General features: G+C 39.8%; 2 protein-coding genes across 2 annotated transcripts; both read right to left on the reverse strand.

Moving 5' to 3' along the window:
- Window positions 1-884: 884 nt before the first annotated feature.
- Window positions 885-1817, reverse strand: LOC308416411 (olfactory receptor 13A1-like; the record flags this gene model as incomplete). The annotated part of the gene is made up of 1 exon (XM_080911394.1): window positions 885-1817. The coding sequence occupies one exon, from the start codon at window positions 1815-1817 to the stop codon at window positions 885-887; it is 933 nt and encodes a 310-aa protein (XP_080767520.1).
- Window positions 1818-14491: 12674 nt separating this feature from the next.
- LOC308417304 (olfactory receptor 13A1-like) lies at window positions 14492-15433 on the reverse strand (the record flags this gene model as incomplete). The annotated part of the gene is made up of 1 exon (XM_080912507.1): window positions 14492-15433. Exon 1 carries the CDS (start codon window positions 15422-15424, stop codon window positions 14492-14494), a length of 933 nt encoding a protein of 310 aa, XP_080768633.1. The 5' UTR covers window positions 15425-15433.
- Window positions 15434-15762: the final 329 nt, after the last annotated feature.

Here is a 15762-nt window from a genome sequence, read left to right on the forward strand (position 1 = left end):
TGTGTGTGAGAGAGAGAGAGAGAGAGAGAGAGAGAGAGAGAGAGAGAGAGAGAGAGAGAGAGAGAGAGGAAGAAAGAGGCAGAGAGACATACACATAGACAGAGGCAGGGATGGACAGAGATTGAGACAGAATTGTTAGATAAGTAGGTAGGATGAGGGAAGAGTTGTGGTAGGGGAAATATGATTAAAATATGTTATACTGACTAATTTGTCTATGACCTATTCTTTGTTGACTTTTATTTGAATATGAAGGAGGAGTTTCACTTTCCTGTGCAGACATCCATCTCGTTGGCCCCCAATACTCACTGGAAATAGTTAATCTTTCCTTTGACTATTTTCATTGTCATAAATAAGCTGGAGTCACATGTGTGAGTTCATTGTTGAAACCTAAACTTCATCTTCGTCTCACTGATTGCTTTCCTCCTCAGATCAGTGTCATCGGCTCGGATGTCCAAGCTGTAAAGTTGCGAAGCTTCATTGCTCTGTTCTTCATTCCTCAGATAAGGAGCCACACTGGCCCTTCAAGTTTACTTGTGAAATTCAGATTCCTTAGCTGTAGTTCTTAACCCATGCTTGGTGGCACTGGATGAAAGGCTGCGTTTTTTTGACCATCACCAAAGTCATCCACAGAAAATCTTTCAGCCTTAAAACACAGAATCTCTGTTTAGATAAACTTTACTTTTGAAATGTATGTTCTTGTCAGCAGATAAAGCGGGTATTTTTACTTACACTGACTCAAAGAAGTTACAGTGACTGGCATGTCCAGTTTTCTCATCAGAAAAAGATTCTAAAGCAACAATAGGGACACCCACTCCATGAGACTGCTCTTAGGAAAGCATGTTTAGGAACAGCCCAGGCCAGCAGAACAGCCTACACAACTCCACTTAATTTGAGCAAGAGAACAAGAGTCTGCCCAGGGCGAGCTTGACATCCTTGTTCCTCAGTGTGTAGATGAGGGGGTTGAGGGTTGGGCTGAGGACTGAGTACAGCACTGAGGTAAATTTGCTTCTTTCTGGGCTGTAGTTGGAACCAGGGCTGATATAGGCACAGAACACAGATGAATAGTACACAGAGACCACGATGAGGTGGGATGAGCAGGTAGAAAAGGCCTTCCTCTTGCTCTCAGCAGAACGCATGCGCAGGATGCTGCTAATGATGCAGCCGTAGGATAACAGGGTTAGCATGAAGTTGATGCCTCCATAAAAGGCATCTGCCACAAGAGTCATAATGCTGTTCACATATGTGGGGCTACAGGAGAGCAGGAGGAGTGGGGGGATCTCACAGAAGAAGTGGGTGATGACGTTGGGACCACAGAAGGACAGTCTTGTCATCAGACCTGTGTTGATAGATGAATTCAGTGCACAGATGGTCCACACACTCATGGCCAGAGCTACACACAGCTGTGGACTCATCCTAGAGCTGTAGTGCAGGGGACAGCAGATGGCCAAATAACGGTCATAGGCCATGACTGTGAGCAGCAGCAACTCAGAAGATCCAGACCACACAAGAAAAAAGAGCTGCGCCATGCATCCTCTGAAGGAGATGGTGTTTTCCTCAGATACTAGACCAACCAGCGCCTTAGGCAGCACAGAGGAGGTACAGATAATGTCCATGGTTGCTAAATTGCACAGAAAAAAGTACATGGGGCTGTGGAGCCCAGTGCTGGAGGTGACCAAAGCAATGATCACAATGTTGCCCAATAGAGCCATTGTGTAGAGGGACAGGAAGCAGCCTGTTAGAAACAGTCTTAGACTAGGGTGCTCTGAGAACCCTTGCAGCACAAACTCTGTCACTACTGTCTGGTTGGAACTGACCATCTTTGTGTGGAGTATGCAGGTCACAGATGTGTCAATTGGCGTATCAGAAAAATAATACACTTTACCGTACTGAAGTCTGATTTTGAAACTTGATAACCTCACAATTCTCTGCTGTCTGAAAGGGAAAGAGTGAACATATTTGCATCAGGGAAACCTCTCGTCCCCTATTTTCTTTCCATCCCCTTTGGTGGTTTGTCTACAGTTGAATTTTCACCTGGGAATCTCTCCATTTAAATTTGGATCAGGAAGGACATGTGCCCCTCCCCTATCCTTTGGAACATGTGAAATGAGTGCAGCATTATTAGCTCAGGACCTGCATTTGCTTTCCTTTCCTTCTATGTCACCTGTAGGCACTATGCTCTGCTGACAGTGCTGAAACCCGTACCCCCTCCTCTCACAGCTGCCATTCCCATGCAGGGGCAACATTGAAGGAGCACACACTGAGCTAATTCTTGCACCATCCTTCATACTTGGCCTATCAACTCTAAGTCACATTGTTTTCTCAGATACTTGGGAAAGTATTTCTCTTCTACCCATTGAAACTTTATAATTATAGTGTCTTTGGCTAAGTAGACATGTATTGTTTGTTTCAACTCACTGTGATATGTGACTTCTCCTGTGGATGAAACTATCCTGACTCTAACAAGCATAAAATCTATCACCACAGAGAGCATTTCTCAAAACCCCAGTCTATAGACAGGTTGTATTTTTGTCTCAAGAAACCACAGTGATATAAATGACAGCACATCCAGAAATGACATAATTGCCAGTCAACAGATGTTCCCGTGTAGATGCATAGAAACTCATGACCACCTCTGGTGCATTGAGATGCTTATTTTACAGAGCAGAACTCTATCTCTTTGAACCATTTTTTCCTTTACCCAATGCCCATAAGAGATCCTCAGTAGCTTCCTGTTCTAAACCTTACTTATGTTCTTCCACATTCTCTTACCTCTCTCATCCAACTGTCCCTCAAAGCCTTCAACTATAGTTTCCCCAGGATTATAACCTATTCCCAAGTTCTTTATATTTTCTGCAATTTCTGGCTTCTTTTTTTCCCAACATTTCCAATTTCCTCCTCCACCACTCAAGAACTATTTAGAGTGTGCACTTTTAGGTCGTTCACCTTTGGCCCCTTAGTACAATTGCACTGTTTCTCTCCAGTTCTTCAGCAAATCACACTCTACAGCTTGATGAAGAAGTCTCATCTGACATGACCCATTCACTTTTTAAAATGGGTTTCACGAGCTTCTGTGTGAACACACTTTACTCCTATCTGTAAACATCTTTGTAGCAATTATTTCAAGTGTCAATGATCTGGAAACATTCTTTGCTTTGCATTTCACTGCCCAAGAGAAAAGGATATTTTTCATCATGACAGCGCACCTCCATGGCATATAGGTCAGCCTAGTGTGCTCAGCGCTTCCTCGGTTTGTCCTACACATGTCTCCTAACACTTCATTTTCTTTGGTCACATTTTAATCTCCTGTATTGTTTCTGTAATATGCCTCTCAACCTATCTTCTCATCTTAATCACACCTGTTGAATTTTAACCAGTATTTCTGCCTCCATTTCAAACTAGAGGTATTCAAATGTAGTATTTGCTGTCTTCCACCATAAGGACAGTATTAGAGCTGACCACGTCTCCCCTTCTCAATTTTATTGCATTAGAGAACATCAATACATATTTTGATATCTCAGGTTGCTCTACAGAAAAAGAATTCAGATGTAAATTCTTCATATTTTCCTGGCATATTTTGAATTTTTCTAGCTAATTCGAGTAAACCTGAGTTTTTGGATTATACTCCTGATAGTACTTATAACCTATGAGTGATATTCAGCATCTTCCCTGGGGAGTACTGATTAAGATCATCCCAGGCTGAGGTAAAAAGAAATATTAAAAATAATTGAAACTCATTAAAAACATTTACTGTTTAATGTTTTTGGTCTGTTTATCCTTTGTATGAAGGAGGGCTACTGCATTAAAAAAAATTGTATCCAGCCACTTTGCTGAAGGAGTTTCTCAGCTGTAGGAGTTCTCCTTGACTTCTTTCTTTCCAATTTGTATCCCCTTAAGCTCCTTTCGTTGTTGTATTGCTCTAGCCAGTATTTCAAGTACTATATTAGATAGACAGGGAGAGTGTGGGCAGCATTGTCTTGTAATTAATTTAAGTGGAATTGCTTTAAGTTTCTCTCCATTTAATTTGCTGTTGGCTACTGGCTTGATGCATACTGATTTTATTGTGTTTAGGTGTGTGCCTTGTATCTCTGATTTCTCTAAGACTTGTAACCTGAAGGGGTGTTGGATTTTGTCAAAGGCTTTTTCACCATCTAATGAGAAGATCCTATGGGTTTTTTTTTAGTTTGTTTATATGTAGGATCATGTTGATGCATTTTTATATATTACATCATCCCTGAATCCCTGGGATGAAGCCTACTTGATCATGTTACATTATGTGTTTTGATGTGTTTCTGGATTAGGTTTGTGAGCATTCTGTTATACTTTCAGACAGGAGCCTAGCATAATTGTCCTCTAAGAAGCTGTACCCAAAAGATGACTGAAATAGATGTAGATACTTACCCCCAAATATTGGACAGAGGTTGGGACTCTTATGGAAGTGCTGGGAAAAAGCTAGAAGGTGCTGAAGGTGAGGGGAACTCCGCAGAAAGGTCAAGAAAGTCAACTAACCTAGATGCTTGGGGCTTCTCAGAGACTGAGCCACCAACCAAAGAGGACACACAAGCTCTACCTAGGCCTCCTTCATACATGTAGCAGATATGCAGCTTGGTCTTCATGTGGATCCCTCAAACTCTGGAGAGGGGGAACTATCCCTAAATCTGTCACTGGAATATGCTCTCCCAACTGATCTGCCTTATCTGACCTCAGTGGGACAGCCCTACAGAGACTTGATGTGCCAGGGTAGGGGGATACCCAAGGTGGGACTCCACTCTCTCAGAGGAGAAGGGGAGGGGTGAGTGGGGAGAAACTCTGTGAAGGGAGACCAGGAGGGAGGTGGGAATTGAGATATAAAGTGAATAAATGAATGAATTAAACAAAAGAATTATGCCAGATTCTTATTGTTAATCTTGAAAAACAAAAAACAAAACAAAACAAACAAAAAAAAAAACTAGACTCCAAGTAGATCAAGACCTCGACCTAAGACCCAACCACCTGAAAATGATGAAGGAGAAAATAGGGACTATGTTTGAACTCATTGTCACCGGAAAGGTCTTTCTGGACAGAATCCTGGTGGTATAGTCAGTGAGATCAATAATTGACAAATAGGCTCAACGTGACTGCAATGCTTCTGTACAGCAGAAAACACATCCTACAGAGGAATCTACCGAATGGTAACATCTTTACCATTTAGACATCTGACAGCGCTTTAATATATAGAATATACAAATAATTAAAAACTTTAAAAAGAAAACAAACAACTCAAGTGACCTGGGGACTGGAACTAAACAAAGCATCCCCAAAAGATGTATCATAAATCTTAACATGGCCATCCTCTAAGAGACCCAGCAAGCAGCTGACTGAGACAGACTAGATACTGACGCCCAACCCCTGGACTGAAGTCGGGGACCCCTAAGGTTGACCAACACATATACAACAGAGGACTGTCTGGTCTGGCTTCAGTGGGAGAAGACGTGCCTAACCCTTGAGAGATTTGAGGCCCCAGGGAGTGGATCGTCCTGGCGGTGTGGGGACATCCTCATGGAGATGGGGGTGGGGAGAGGAGGAATGAGATGAGGAACTGTGGGGGAGCAGACCAGGAGGGGAGCAATGGCTGGACTGTAAAAATATAAAAGTAATAAAAATGTTCAACATGCTAAGTCATCAGAAAAATGAAATTGGAATCTTTTTTGAGTGTAAATGTTACTCCAGACAGAATGATCAAAGGAAAAAAAAGACAGGCAATGCTGGCAACTATTAACAAGAAAGACCCACGGAAGAGACAGAAATGTCATGCAGGGCTTTGGTTTGTGAATCCTGAAACTCCTAGGATAGGAATAACTAGTGAAATCAAACAGGTACCAGATTAGAGGATTCCCAAGCCCACATTGAGACTGACTAGCAAGCTGGAGAGAGGCTTTGTACCTGAAGAATAGTGAGAAGGATATTAGATTATCATGATTGTTAATCCGTTGAAGGACAAAGGCTGGATTACTACATACAACATTCATAATAGTCTCAGAGTATGCACTGGCTTCTTAGGAAAAGTACTAATATCACCCTGTATATTTACCCTAATGGTACCAGTTGCTGCTTTTCGTCAGGATCAAACCAGGCATCAAAACAGTATCAGGGAGAAGCCTCAGTATTTGCACCATCATAGAAGATAAACTACAGATAGAAGAAGTTGGAATAAATTTACTTTGGTGGCCAGTGACTATTTGCCTGTATTTTTCCCCAGTGGCAGGCCATAAACTGCTATATCCAGCAGACTAATGTACAGTTCCTCCCCCCCAACCCCCGGGAAAGTTTGAATGCACGACAGAGAATAGAATAGCACTTATAGAAATCCACAAATCAATACTTATTCTTTTCATACATATTTTGTTTAGCTAGCATTATTTGATGTCTGTCACTCATAAGAGTATAGCAGAGATGTGTAATGCCATCTTACTCAGATGTGATACTGCTATGTAGAGGGAAAAAATACTGTTTTACAACTGCTCACCCATGCATACTGTGAAGCAGTCAGGTGATCTGTATGCACTTGAGACCTTTGTGCATAGTTCCATTCTGCTTCTTGTGATTTAGTTGTGATTGCTAGTGTATCCATTTCTTTTTATGAGGATATGGAAGAATCTAGTTTTCAGGTGGAGATTTGTGGGAATAAATTTGCAACAGCCTCTTATGACTATATGTAAGCCAGATCTCAGCAAGGCTGGCTTGAAAACCTTCAGAAGCTGAGCCTTAACCAGGAGCAAAACTGCTGAGGATCCTCACCATGGTCATGAACGGGAGTGTCTGTAGATGCCATGGTCTGGCAAAAAAAAAAAATAAAAAAATAAAAAAAGGAAGCATCTACACCTTCAGTCCTCTTATCACAGTCCCATCTTTTTCCTGATACTTATATAGAAATCTGTAATGGTTATCTTTAGGTGACACTCAGTCATGCATCCCTGATCTGCAGAAACTAGGGCAAGATTAACGTCATCAGGGCTTGACTGGTGTTTTAAATTCACGGATGGTGACTGTCAGGTTCTGTACCTCAAAAGTGGACTCTGGCATCTTCTTATCATTTTATCTGGATGCTAAGGCAAGACATAACAATATCCAACTTGTATCTATTCATTTGTATATAATCTAGACTCATCTAAAAATGTTGGTTTCATTTCAACACCAGTGTGAGAATTGTGGGTGTGGAATAAGTAAAGCTGTTTATTAACATAAGGCAAAAATGTCAGACGTAAAAAACTGATCTCAACTAGAAGCTAGACATTTTGTTGTTTATACCAATATTTAACCACATATTTCTATTATCTTCTGCCCTTTGCCCCAGGACTATTCATTAGAGTTAAAACTCATTGAAATCATAAGTTGATGTCCCTCTATACTGACATCCAATCGCTGGGACAAATGTCACTTTTATAATGAGACTTTTGCTTTGCAGCTCTATTGTAAGCCAGAAGAGTCACATAAACGAAAATTTTCTTTTCACTCACCTTTTTCTGCCACAGTAAATTCAGGTGACAGATGGCTTCCACCAAGTGCACACTTCTGAGCACAGACCCTCCTTTCCTGCAAGCAGCAAGTCTTTCATGTGCCCCTGAAGCTCTGTTTCCATTTAAGTACAGGTCACTGACCTTCAGAAATACCTGTGGTTTCTGAGACCAGGGCATGTGCTTGTCCTTGTGTCTCCTGGGATAAAAACTCCAGGAGAAAGCTCTTAGGATCAATTAACAGAGATTCATGGCTGCATGACCCAAGTTCCCTGTAGACCTGTGTGAGGGAAGGTGGTCAAGGAAGTTTCATACAGTGGACAGGAGGAGTTCATCCTTCTGCCAACCCTCTTTATGCATGTCTAAGAATGTCTTTGCTGTTTTTCTTCCATGTGTGGAAGGTCTCATCATGATACAAGCTGTCTCCTGTGTATTCTGCTGAGAGAACTTCATCTCTACTTTAATCACATGGAGTGGGTTTTTAAAAGTATGCTTGCCTCAAAAGCAGAGGAAATACTTTATAGTAATTGTAAATAACTGGTAAATTTCACATGGCAATGCTTTATGAGATATTTATAATTTTCTTGTTGATGAGAGATAAAATATTATATTATCATCAGTGGGGGAAAAGTATGCTCTATGTACTCACCTCTTCTTCCTCTCTCTAAACTTAATTCTCTCTGTATATTTTTAAAAATTAATGTATCATCAGTACTTCCATTATATTTGCTACCTTTTTAATCATTAATACATTTATTTGTGTCTGGGACTATATGTACAGATAAAAATTTACAGACATAACAGGTTAAATATAGGAATATAGGTAAATAAACATATACTCATATGCCTTCAATGACAATCAATAAATAAAACAATTCTTGGAGGACAACCATGTAGAGATATGTGGAAGGGTTTCCAGAGAAAATGGGACAATATAATAAAAACATCAAAGTACAATCTTAACAAGTTTTAAAAATAAAAAGGTTCATTAATGCTTTATATGTCCATCGATCCTTTATAAAGGATAAAAGATAATCTACATGAACCAATTTAAATAAAAATTTTAATTGAACAATATTTTTTTGCACATAGTATTCTAAATGCTGTTTATTTCTTCCAAGATTCTACCTAGATTCCCCATCCACACAATTCCATGCCATTTTTTTTCATTTTAGTTTTTAGAAAAACTAACCCAAATCCATAAAAAAATAGAAAATCAGAAGTCATAGTATACAAGTAAAGGACCAGTCAGAGAATACTCTGAGTCTACCAGAGATATATGAGAGATAGAGAGATAAAGTCTATTCAAATACTATTGAGTTCATTTTACCACCATTTACTGATGGTCATGGGCTTTACCACTAAGTTGTCCCTGAGAATACCAAGGTTTTTCACTATTTGCACATTCGTAGTTGTGGGTTTCTGTTTATTTGCATGTACTATAGGAGAAAACATCTTTGATGATGCCAGAATGAAACAATGTAGTAAAATAACAAAATGTTTTTAGGAGTCACTTACTTGCTTCTTACCTTCAGTAGACCTGTAGTGTTTGGTGCTCTCCCTGATACATGGCCTATTTAGTCTCAGGTTCCTGGTCACATGAGCAGTGTCAGGTATGGATTCTAGGTATAAAGTAGGTCTTAGATCTAATTAGACAGTGGTTGGTTACTTCTAAGAATTTTGTGCCACTGCTGTGACAGGTTATTTATACAACCAGTTCACCATTGTAGACTGAACACTTTTTTAGCTAGGGTGGTACTTAATTTCTGTTGCAGATTTCATGTTTTTAAACACTTGAACATATTTAATGACATAATAATATCCTTATTTTAATCAATTCACCCACTGACAGATATCTAGGGTGAAACAACTCTGGGATTTATGAGTAGAACACCAATGATCAGGTATTAGCAAGTGTCTCTGTTGTAGCATGTAGAATTCTTTCGATATATACCTACAAATGATAAGCTGTATCTTCAGTTATATTGATTACCATATTCCCATGAAATTGCCACATTGATTCCCCTACTGGCTGTCTAAGTTTTTACTCCTACCAGCCATGGATGACTGATCTCCTTATTCTACACCCTTGCCAACTTTGCTGTTATTTGCTTTGTTGACCTTTGCCTTTCTGAGTGAAGTAAAATGAAACTGAAGGTAATTTAATTTGCATTTCCTCGATTGATAATAATGTCAAACATTTCTTTAAGTGTTTATCAGCCATTTGTATTTCATGTTCTGAAAATTCTGTTTAGTTCTATAACCTGTTTTTCCCCCTTTTTCTTGGATATTTTATGTATTTCCATTTCAAATGTTATTCCCTCTACACCTCCTCTCATTCCCCTTTCCCCATCCCCTTGCTTCTGTGAAGATGCTCCCACTTCCATTCACCCACTTCCACCTCATTGTCCTTGTAGTCTCCTACAATGAGGAATTGAGTCTTCATAGGATCAAAAGCTTCTTTTCCAATTTATGCTAGACAATGCCATCTTCTGCTACATATGCAACTGGATCCACGGATCCCTTTATTTGTACTCATTAGTTGCTGTTTGTGTCCCTGGGAGCTATGGGGGGTTTGGTTGCTTGATAGATACTGTTGTTCTTCCTATGGGGTTGCTAACCCTTCCTTAGTTCTTTTTCTAGCTCCTACATTGTTGTCCCCATGCTCAGTCTGATGTTTAGCTCCAAGCATCTTCATCTGTATCAGTAAGGCTTTAGTCTTTTCTTTGATGTTCAATTTTTTCTGTGTTCTTTATATATTTTAGATATAAGTCCTCTTTTTAAGGTCTAACTGCTTCTTTGGTACATTTGCTTGAAATAATATTTTCCATTCTTTTAGTCTGAAGTGATACATATCCTTGATATTGAGGTGTGTTTCTTTGAGGTAGGAGAATAATGAATCCTGTTTTCAAATATGATCTGCTAGCCTGTGCCTTGAGATCTTGACCATTATTTATGAGCAGAGTTTATGATTCTATTTTGTGTAATGTTTTCTGATTTTTTACTTTGCTAGATTGTAAAAATTTATTCCTTGTGTTTTCTTGCATGCTTTTAACCTCTTCATGTTGATGTTTTCCTTCTAATGCCTTACATATTTGAATATCCATATCTATCTATCTATCTATCTATCTATCTATCTATCTATCTATCTATCCATCCATCCACTGACCCACCTACCTACCCACCCACCCACCTATCCATCCATTCATACATACATTTATCTGAATAGATAAATCTGTAGAGAGATTCTACTTAAATTTAGGGCATTTGCTATATCATGCTTTATGTTGTAACTAATGTTAAATATGCCATACGACATGCACCACTTTTGTGGTGCTCAACGCCACTGGGAAAAGAACCCCAGACTCAATTTAGATGATGAATAGTCAGTTTTACAGAAACTGCTAGTAGGGTCATCATCTCTAGCTCAAACCAGAGACATATGCCTCAGATTCAGATGATGGAATGGCTTATAAAAATGAATAACCCAATAAATCCTGAATAGCTGCACAAACAAGTTACAGAAACCAAAGTGCTGTTTATGTCTCCCAAAAGCAAGCAGCCAAGGTTAGCTTAAAGTATTCTGTGAGTATTCCACTGACAGGTAACAGAAGCCAAAATTTAGCAGTTTTTTATATGATAAGAAGCAGATGGTCGTGGCTGTTCATATTTCAGTGGGGGGGGGGGGCAAGGATTCAGGGTTTCTGGGAACTTACTTTCCAAGAGCTCCAGTCAGAAACAAATAACCATTAGGTACCAAAATGGGAGTAGGTATAAAATAGAGGTACTTTGGCCATCAGATCTCACATTTGCTTTAGATAATAAGAATCAAGTCATTGATTTATGCTGAGGTACAATTTTGGTACGATGACTGTAGAGTTCATATTTTAATAAATTGAATTCTGTTTTTTCCTTTTCTTTTATTGGATATTTTATATTTACATTTCAAATGTTATCCCCTTTCCCAGATTCTCTATCAGAAACCCCCATTCCAATCCCTCTACCTACTTCTATGAAAGTGGGCCCCCTTCACTCCCACTCACTCCTTTTCACCTTTCTGCCCTGGCATTCTCCTACACTGAAACATTTGAGCTGTCACAGGACCAAGGGCCTTTTCTTCCATTGATGTCTGCAAAGCCATCTGCTGTAGAGCCACACATTAGTAATCTGTTGCCTCTGTGCTTTGGTCTACTGGAAGCCTGACCCTATCTGCCCTCAGGGTTTGGAGGTAAGGTGGACACAGAGGTAAGGGAGCAAGTGAGAAATGGAACAGCAAGTTCATATGTACACTGCTTCTAGCTCCGATAATGTCCCCCATTATTTCCAAAAAAAAAAAAAAAAAAAAAAAAAAAAAAAAAAAATGTCTTCTAAGCAGCATTTTCTGATTGGCTGGCATTGTGTGCACCAACAGTCTTTGGTCTATCAGGCGGTCCTCAATGAGGTCCTGTTGCAGAAGATGCTGTTGTGGCTTCCACAAATAATGGCTTCTGGCCAGGGAACTGGTGGAGAAGCTGTACATTTCTGAGCGGGAGAAAAGGAGTCAAGAGTTACTGGAAACTTATCTTCCAGGAAGTGAGTCATAGACAAATGTCTATTAGGTATCAAGAAAAATGCCCAGCAAAAGTAAGTTTCTTTATTCATTACATCACTAAGAAAGGAATTAATAAATAATGTATTTATGAAATCTATGCATGTATATGTATGTGTGTGTGACCATTTGTATACTTAGTGTTTGGCTGATTATTAGTTGTTCTATAGATTATAGTCATGAGACTAATAACAGAAGACATGGCATAAAACATGGCTTAAAGTTGAAGCAAACAGCAAGAAACAAACCAACATGTGAAACAAGTCAGGCAAATGATTGGCAGATATTTCTCATTATTGTCATTATAACTGAATTAAAAATGGCCTAGGTCTCATGAAATTCCTAGGAAAATATATGCATTTAGATAATGTCATCCGGATGAGCTAACCGAGTCACAAAAGAACAGACACAATATATAGTCACTGATAATTGGATACTAGCCCCAGAAAGATCTGAAAAAACAGAAAGAAAAGTCCAAAAAGTGGAAGCCTCAGTCCTTCTTAGAAAAAAAAAAAAACAATAAGTGTATAGCACCCTCTCAGAGTGGGATACAACTAGACCTAAAATCATTAATAACGAAAGAGCTAGGAAGATAGCCTTGTGGCAATTTTTGGTATTTAAAAATTATTATGTTTAATCTTTACACACCAAGAAAACTTTGACTATTTCCATGTTACGTTTTGTTTTACATATACGTTATGATCATTGTAAATAGTAAGATTTCAATGCATACTATCAAACCTTTAAAAATATCAAGAACTGACAAAAATTTATTCATATAGTTTTATGCTAAAGTGCTTTTAATAATCTGTATATGTATCTCTGTTTTTTAAAAAATAAAGTTGTAAGCAAAAAAAAATTAAAGATCTGAATAAAAAGGGGAGAACAAACTAATAAAAAATGATTTAAAAATCACCTAGGAGAGCACGGAGGGACCATGTGAGAGTGTCTCCAAAAAGGCATCACTGAAGTAGGGATCTACTCTTTATGTGGGTAACAACTTCCCAGGGCACTAAGAAGGATGAGCTAAAGGAAAAAAGAGGAAGCCATTGGAGCACAGGTCCTCCTCTTCTTTGTGTTCTGGGCTGCCATGGTGGAGAGAAGCTTCTCTACTACATTATCCCATGGCCATGAGGCCCTGACACACTATAGGTCAATACAGTCAAGTGGCCATGGGATGAAGCTTCTGGAACCACAAGATAAATTCAATATTTAAAAATGGCATTTGGGTCACAAAGATGAACTACTACACCATGTATTATTTACATCAAAACTCTTGGTGTGGTGCAGAAGTTAGGGAGAATAAGGAAGTAAGTTGATGAAGAATGATGGGCGTAGTCTGAAAAGAATCCAGGATCTCAGCAACAGAAATGCAGATCTTTCTCCACTGGTTATCTTCCCACCAACATCCCAGTAGCGGGCACAAAAGCATTTTCCATTCCTCCTGTTTCTTTCCTTCTGTTCTCACAGTGTTTCAGCCAGCAACATGGATTCTGTCTTTTGTGTGCATGTTTTCTTTTGTTATTATGTCTTATTGATTTGGGCTTATTTTGCATTTTGCAGAGAGAGAAAAAGAGAGAGGGGGACAGAGAGACAAAGGGGCAGAGAGACATAAACATAGAAAGAGAGACAGGGATGTAGAGAGATTTAGACAGAAATGTTGGATAAGTGGGGAGGATGAGAGAAGAGTTGTGGTAGGGGAAAGAATATTATTTAAATATGTTATACTGAATTATTTGTTTATGACCTACTCTTTGTTGACTTTTATTTGAATATGAAGGAGGAGTTTCACTTTCCTGTGCAGACATCCATCTCGTTGGCCCCCAATACTCACTGGAAATAGTTAATCTTTCCTTTGACTATTTTCATTGTCATAAATAAGCTGGAGTCACAAGTGTGAGTTCATTGTTGAAACCTAAACTTCATCTCCGTCTCACTGATTGCTTCCCTCCTCAGATCAGTGTCATCGGCTCGGATGTCCAAGCTGTGAAGTTGCGAAGCTTCATTGCTCTGTTCTTCATTCCTCAGATAAGGAGCCACACTGGCCCTTCAAGTTTACTTGTAAAATTCAGATTCCTTAGCTGTAGTTCTTAACCCATGCTTGGTGACACTGGATGAAAGGCTGCGTTTATTTGACCATCACCAAAGTCATCCACAGAAAATCTTTCAGCCTTAAAACACAGAATCTCTGTTTAGATAAACTTTACTTTTGAAATGTTACATTCTTGTCAGCAGATAAAGCTGGTATTTTTATTTACACTGACTCAAAGAAGTTACAGTGACTGGCATGTCCAATCTTCTCATCAGCAAAGAATTCTAAAGCAACAATAGGGACACCAACTCCATGAGACTGCTCTCAGGAAAGCATGTTTAGGAACAGCCCAGGTCAGCAGAACAGCCTACACAACTCCACTTAATTTGAGCAAGAGGGCAAGATTCTGCTCAGGGCGAGCTTGACATCCTTGTTCCTCAGTGTGTAGATGAGAGGGTTGAGGGTTGGGCTGAAGATTGAGTACAGCACTGAGGTAAATTTGCTTCTTTCTGGGCTGTAGTTGGAACCAGGGCTGATATAGGCACAGAACACAGATGAATAGTACACAGAGACCACGATGAGGTGGGATGAGCAGGTAGAAAAGGCCTTCCTCTTGCCCTCAGCAGAACAGATGCGCAGGATGCTGCTAATGATGCAGCCGTAGGATAACAGGGTTAGCATGAAGTTGATGCCTCCATAAAAGGCATCTGCCACAAGAGTCATAATGCTGTTCACATATGTGGGGCTACAGGAGAGCAGGAGGAGTGGGGGGATCTCACAGAAGAAGTGGGTGATGATGTTGGGACCACAGAAGGACAGCCTTGTCATCAGACCTGTGTGTACAGATGCATTCACTGCACAGATGGACCACACAGTCATCGCCAGAGCCACACATAGGTGTGAACTCATCCTAGAGCTGTAGTGGAGGGGACAGCAGATGGCCAAATAACGGTCATAGGCCATGACTGTGAGCAGCAGCAACTCAGAAGATCCAGACCACACAAGGAAGAAGAGCTGCGCCATGCATCCTTTGAAAAAGATGGTGTTTTCCTCAGATACTAGACCAACCAGCGCCTTAGGCAGCACAGAGGAGGTACAGATTATGTCCATGGTTGCTAAATTGCACAGAAAAATATACATGGGGCTGTGGAGCCCAGTGCTGGAGGTGACCAAAGCAATAATCACAATGTTGCCCAATAGAGCCATTGTGTAGAGGGACAGGAAGCAGCCTGTTAGAAACAGTCTTAGACGAGGGTGCTCTGAGAACCCTTGCAGCACAAACTCTGTCACTACTGTCTGGTTGGAACTGACCATCTTTGTGTGGAGTATGCAGGTCACAGATGTGTCAATTGGCGTATCAGAAAAATAATACACTTTACCGTACTGAAGTCTGATTTTGAAACCTGATCACCTCACAATTCTATGCTGTCAGAAAGGGAAAGAGTGAATATATTTGCATCAGGGAAACCTCTTGTCCCCTATTTTCTTTCCATCCCCTTTGGTGGTTTGTTTACAGTTGAATTTTCACTTGGGAATCTCCATTTAAATTTGGATCAGGAAGGACATGTGCCCCTCCCCTATCCTTTGGAACATGTGAAATGAGTGCAGCATTATTAGCTCAGGACCTGCATTTGCTTTCCTTTCTTATATAT

The sequence above is a fragment of the Micromys minutus genome (assembly GCF_963924665.1).
Source record: "Micromys minutus genome assembly, chromosome: 2".
Classification (NCBI taxonomy): Eukaryota; Metazoa; Chordata; class Mammalia; order Rodentia; family Muridae; genus Micromys; species Micromys minutus.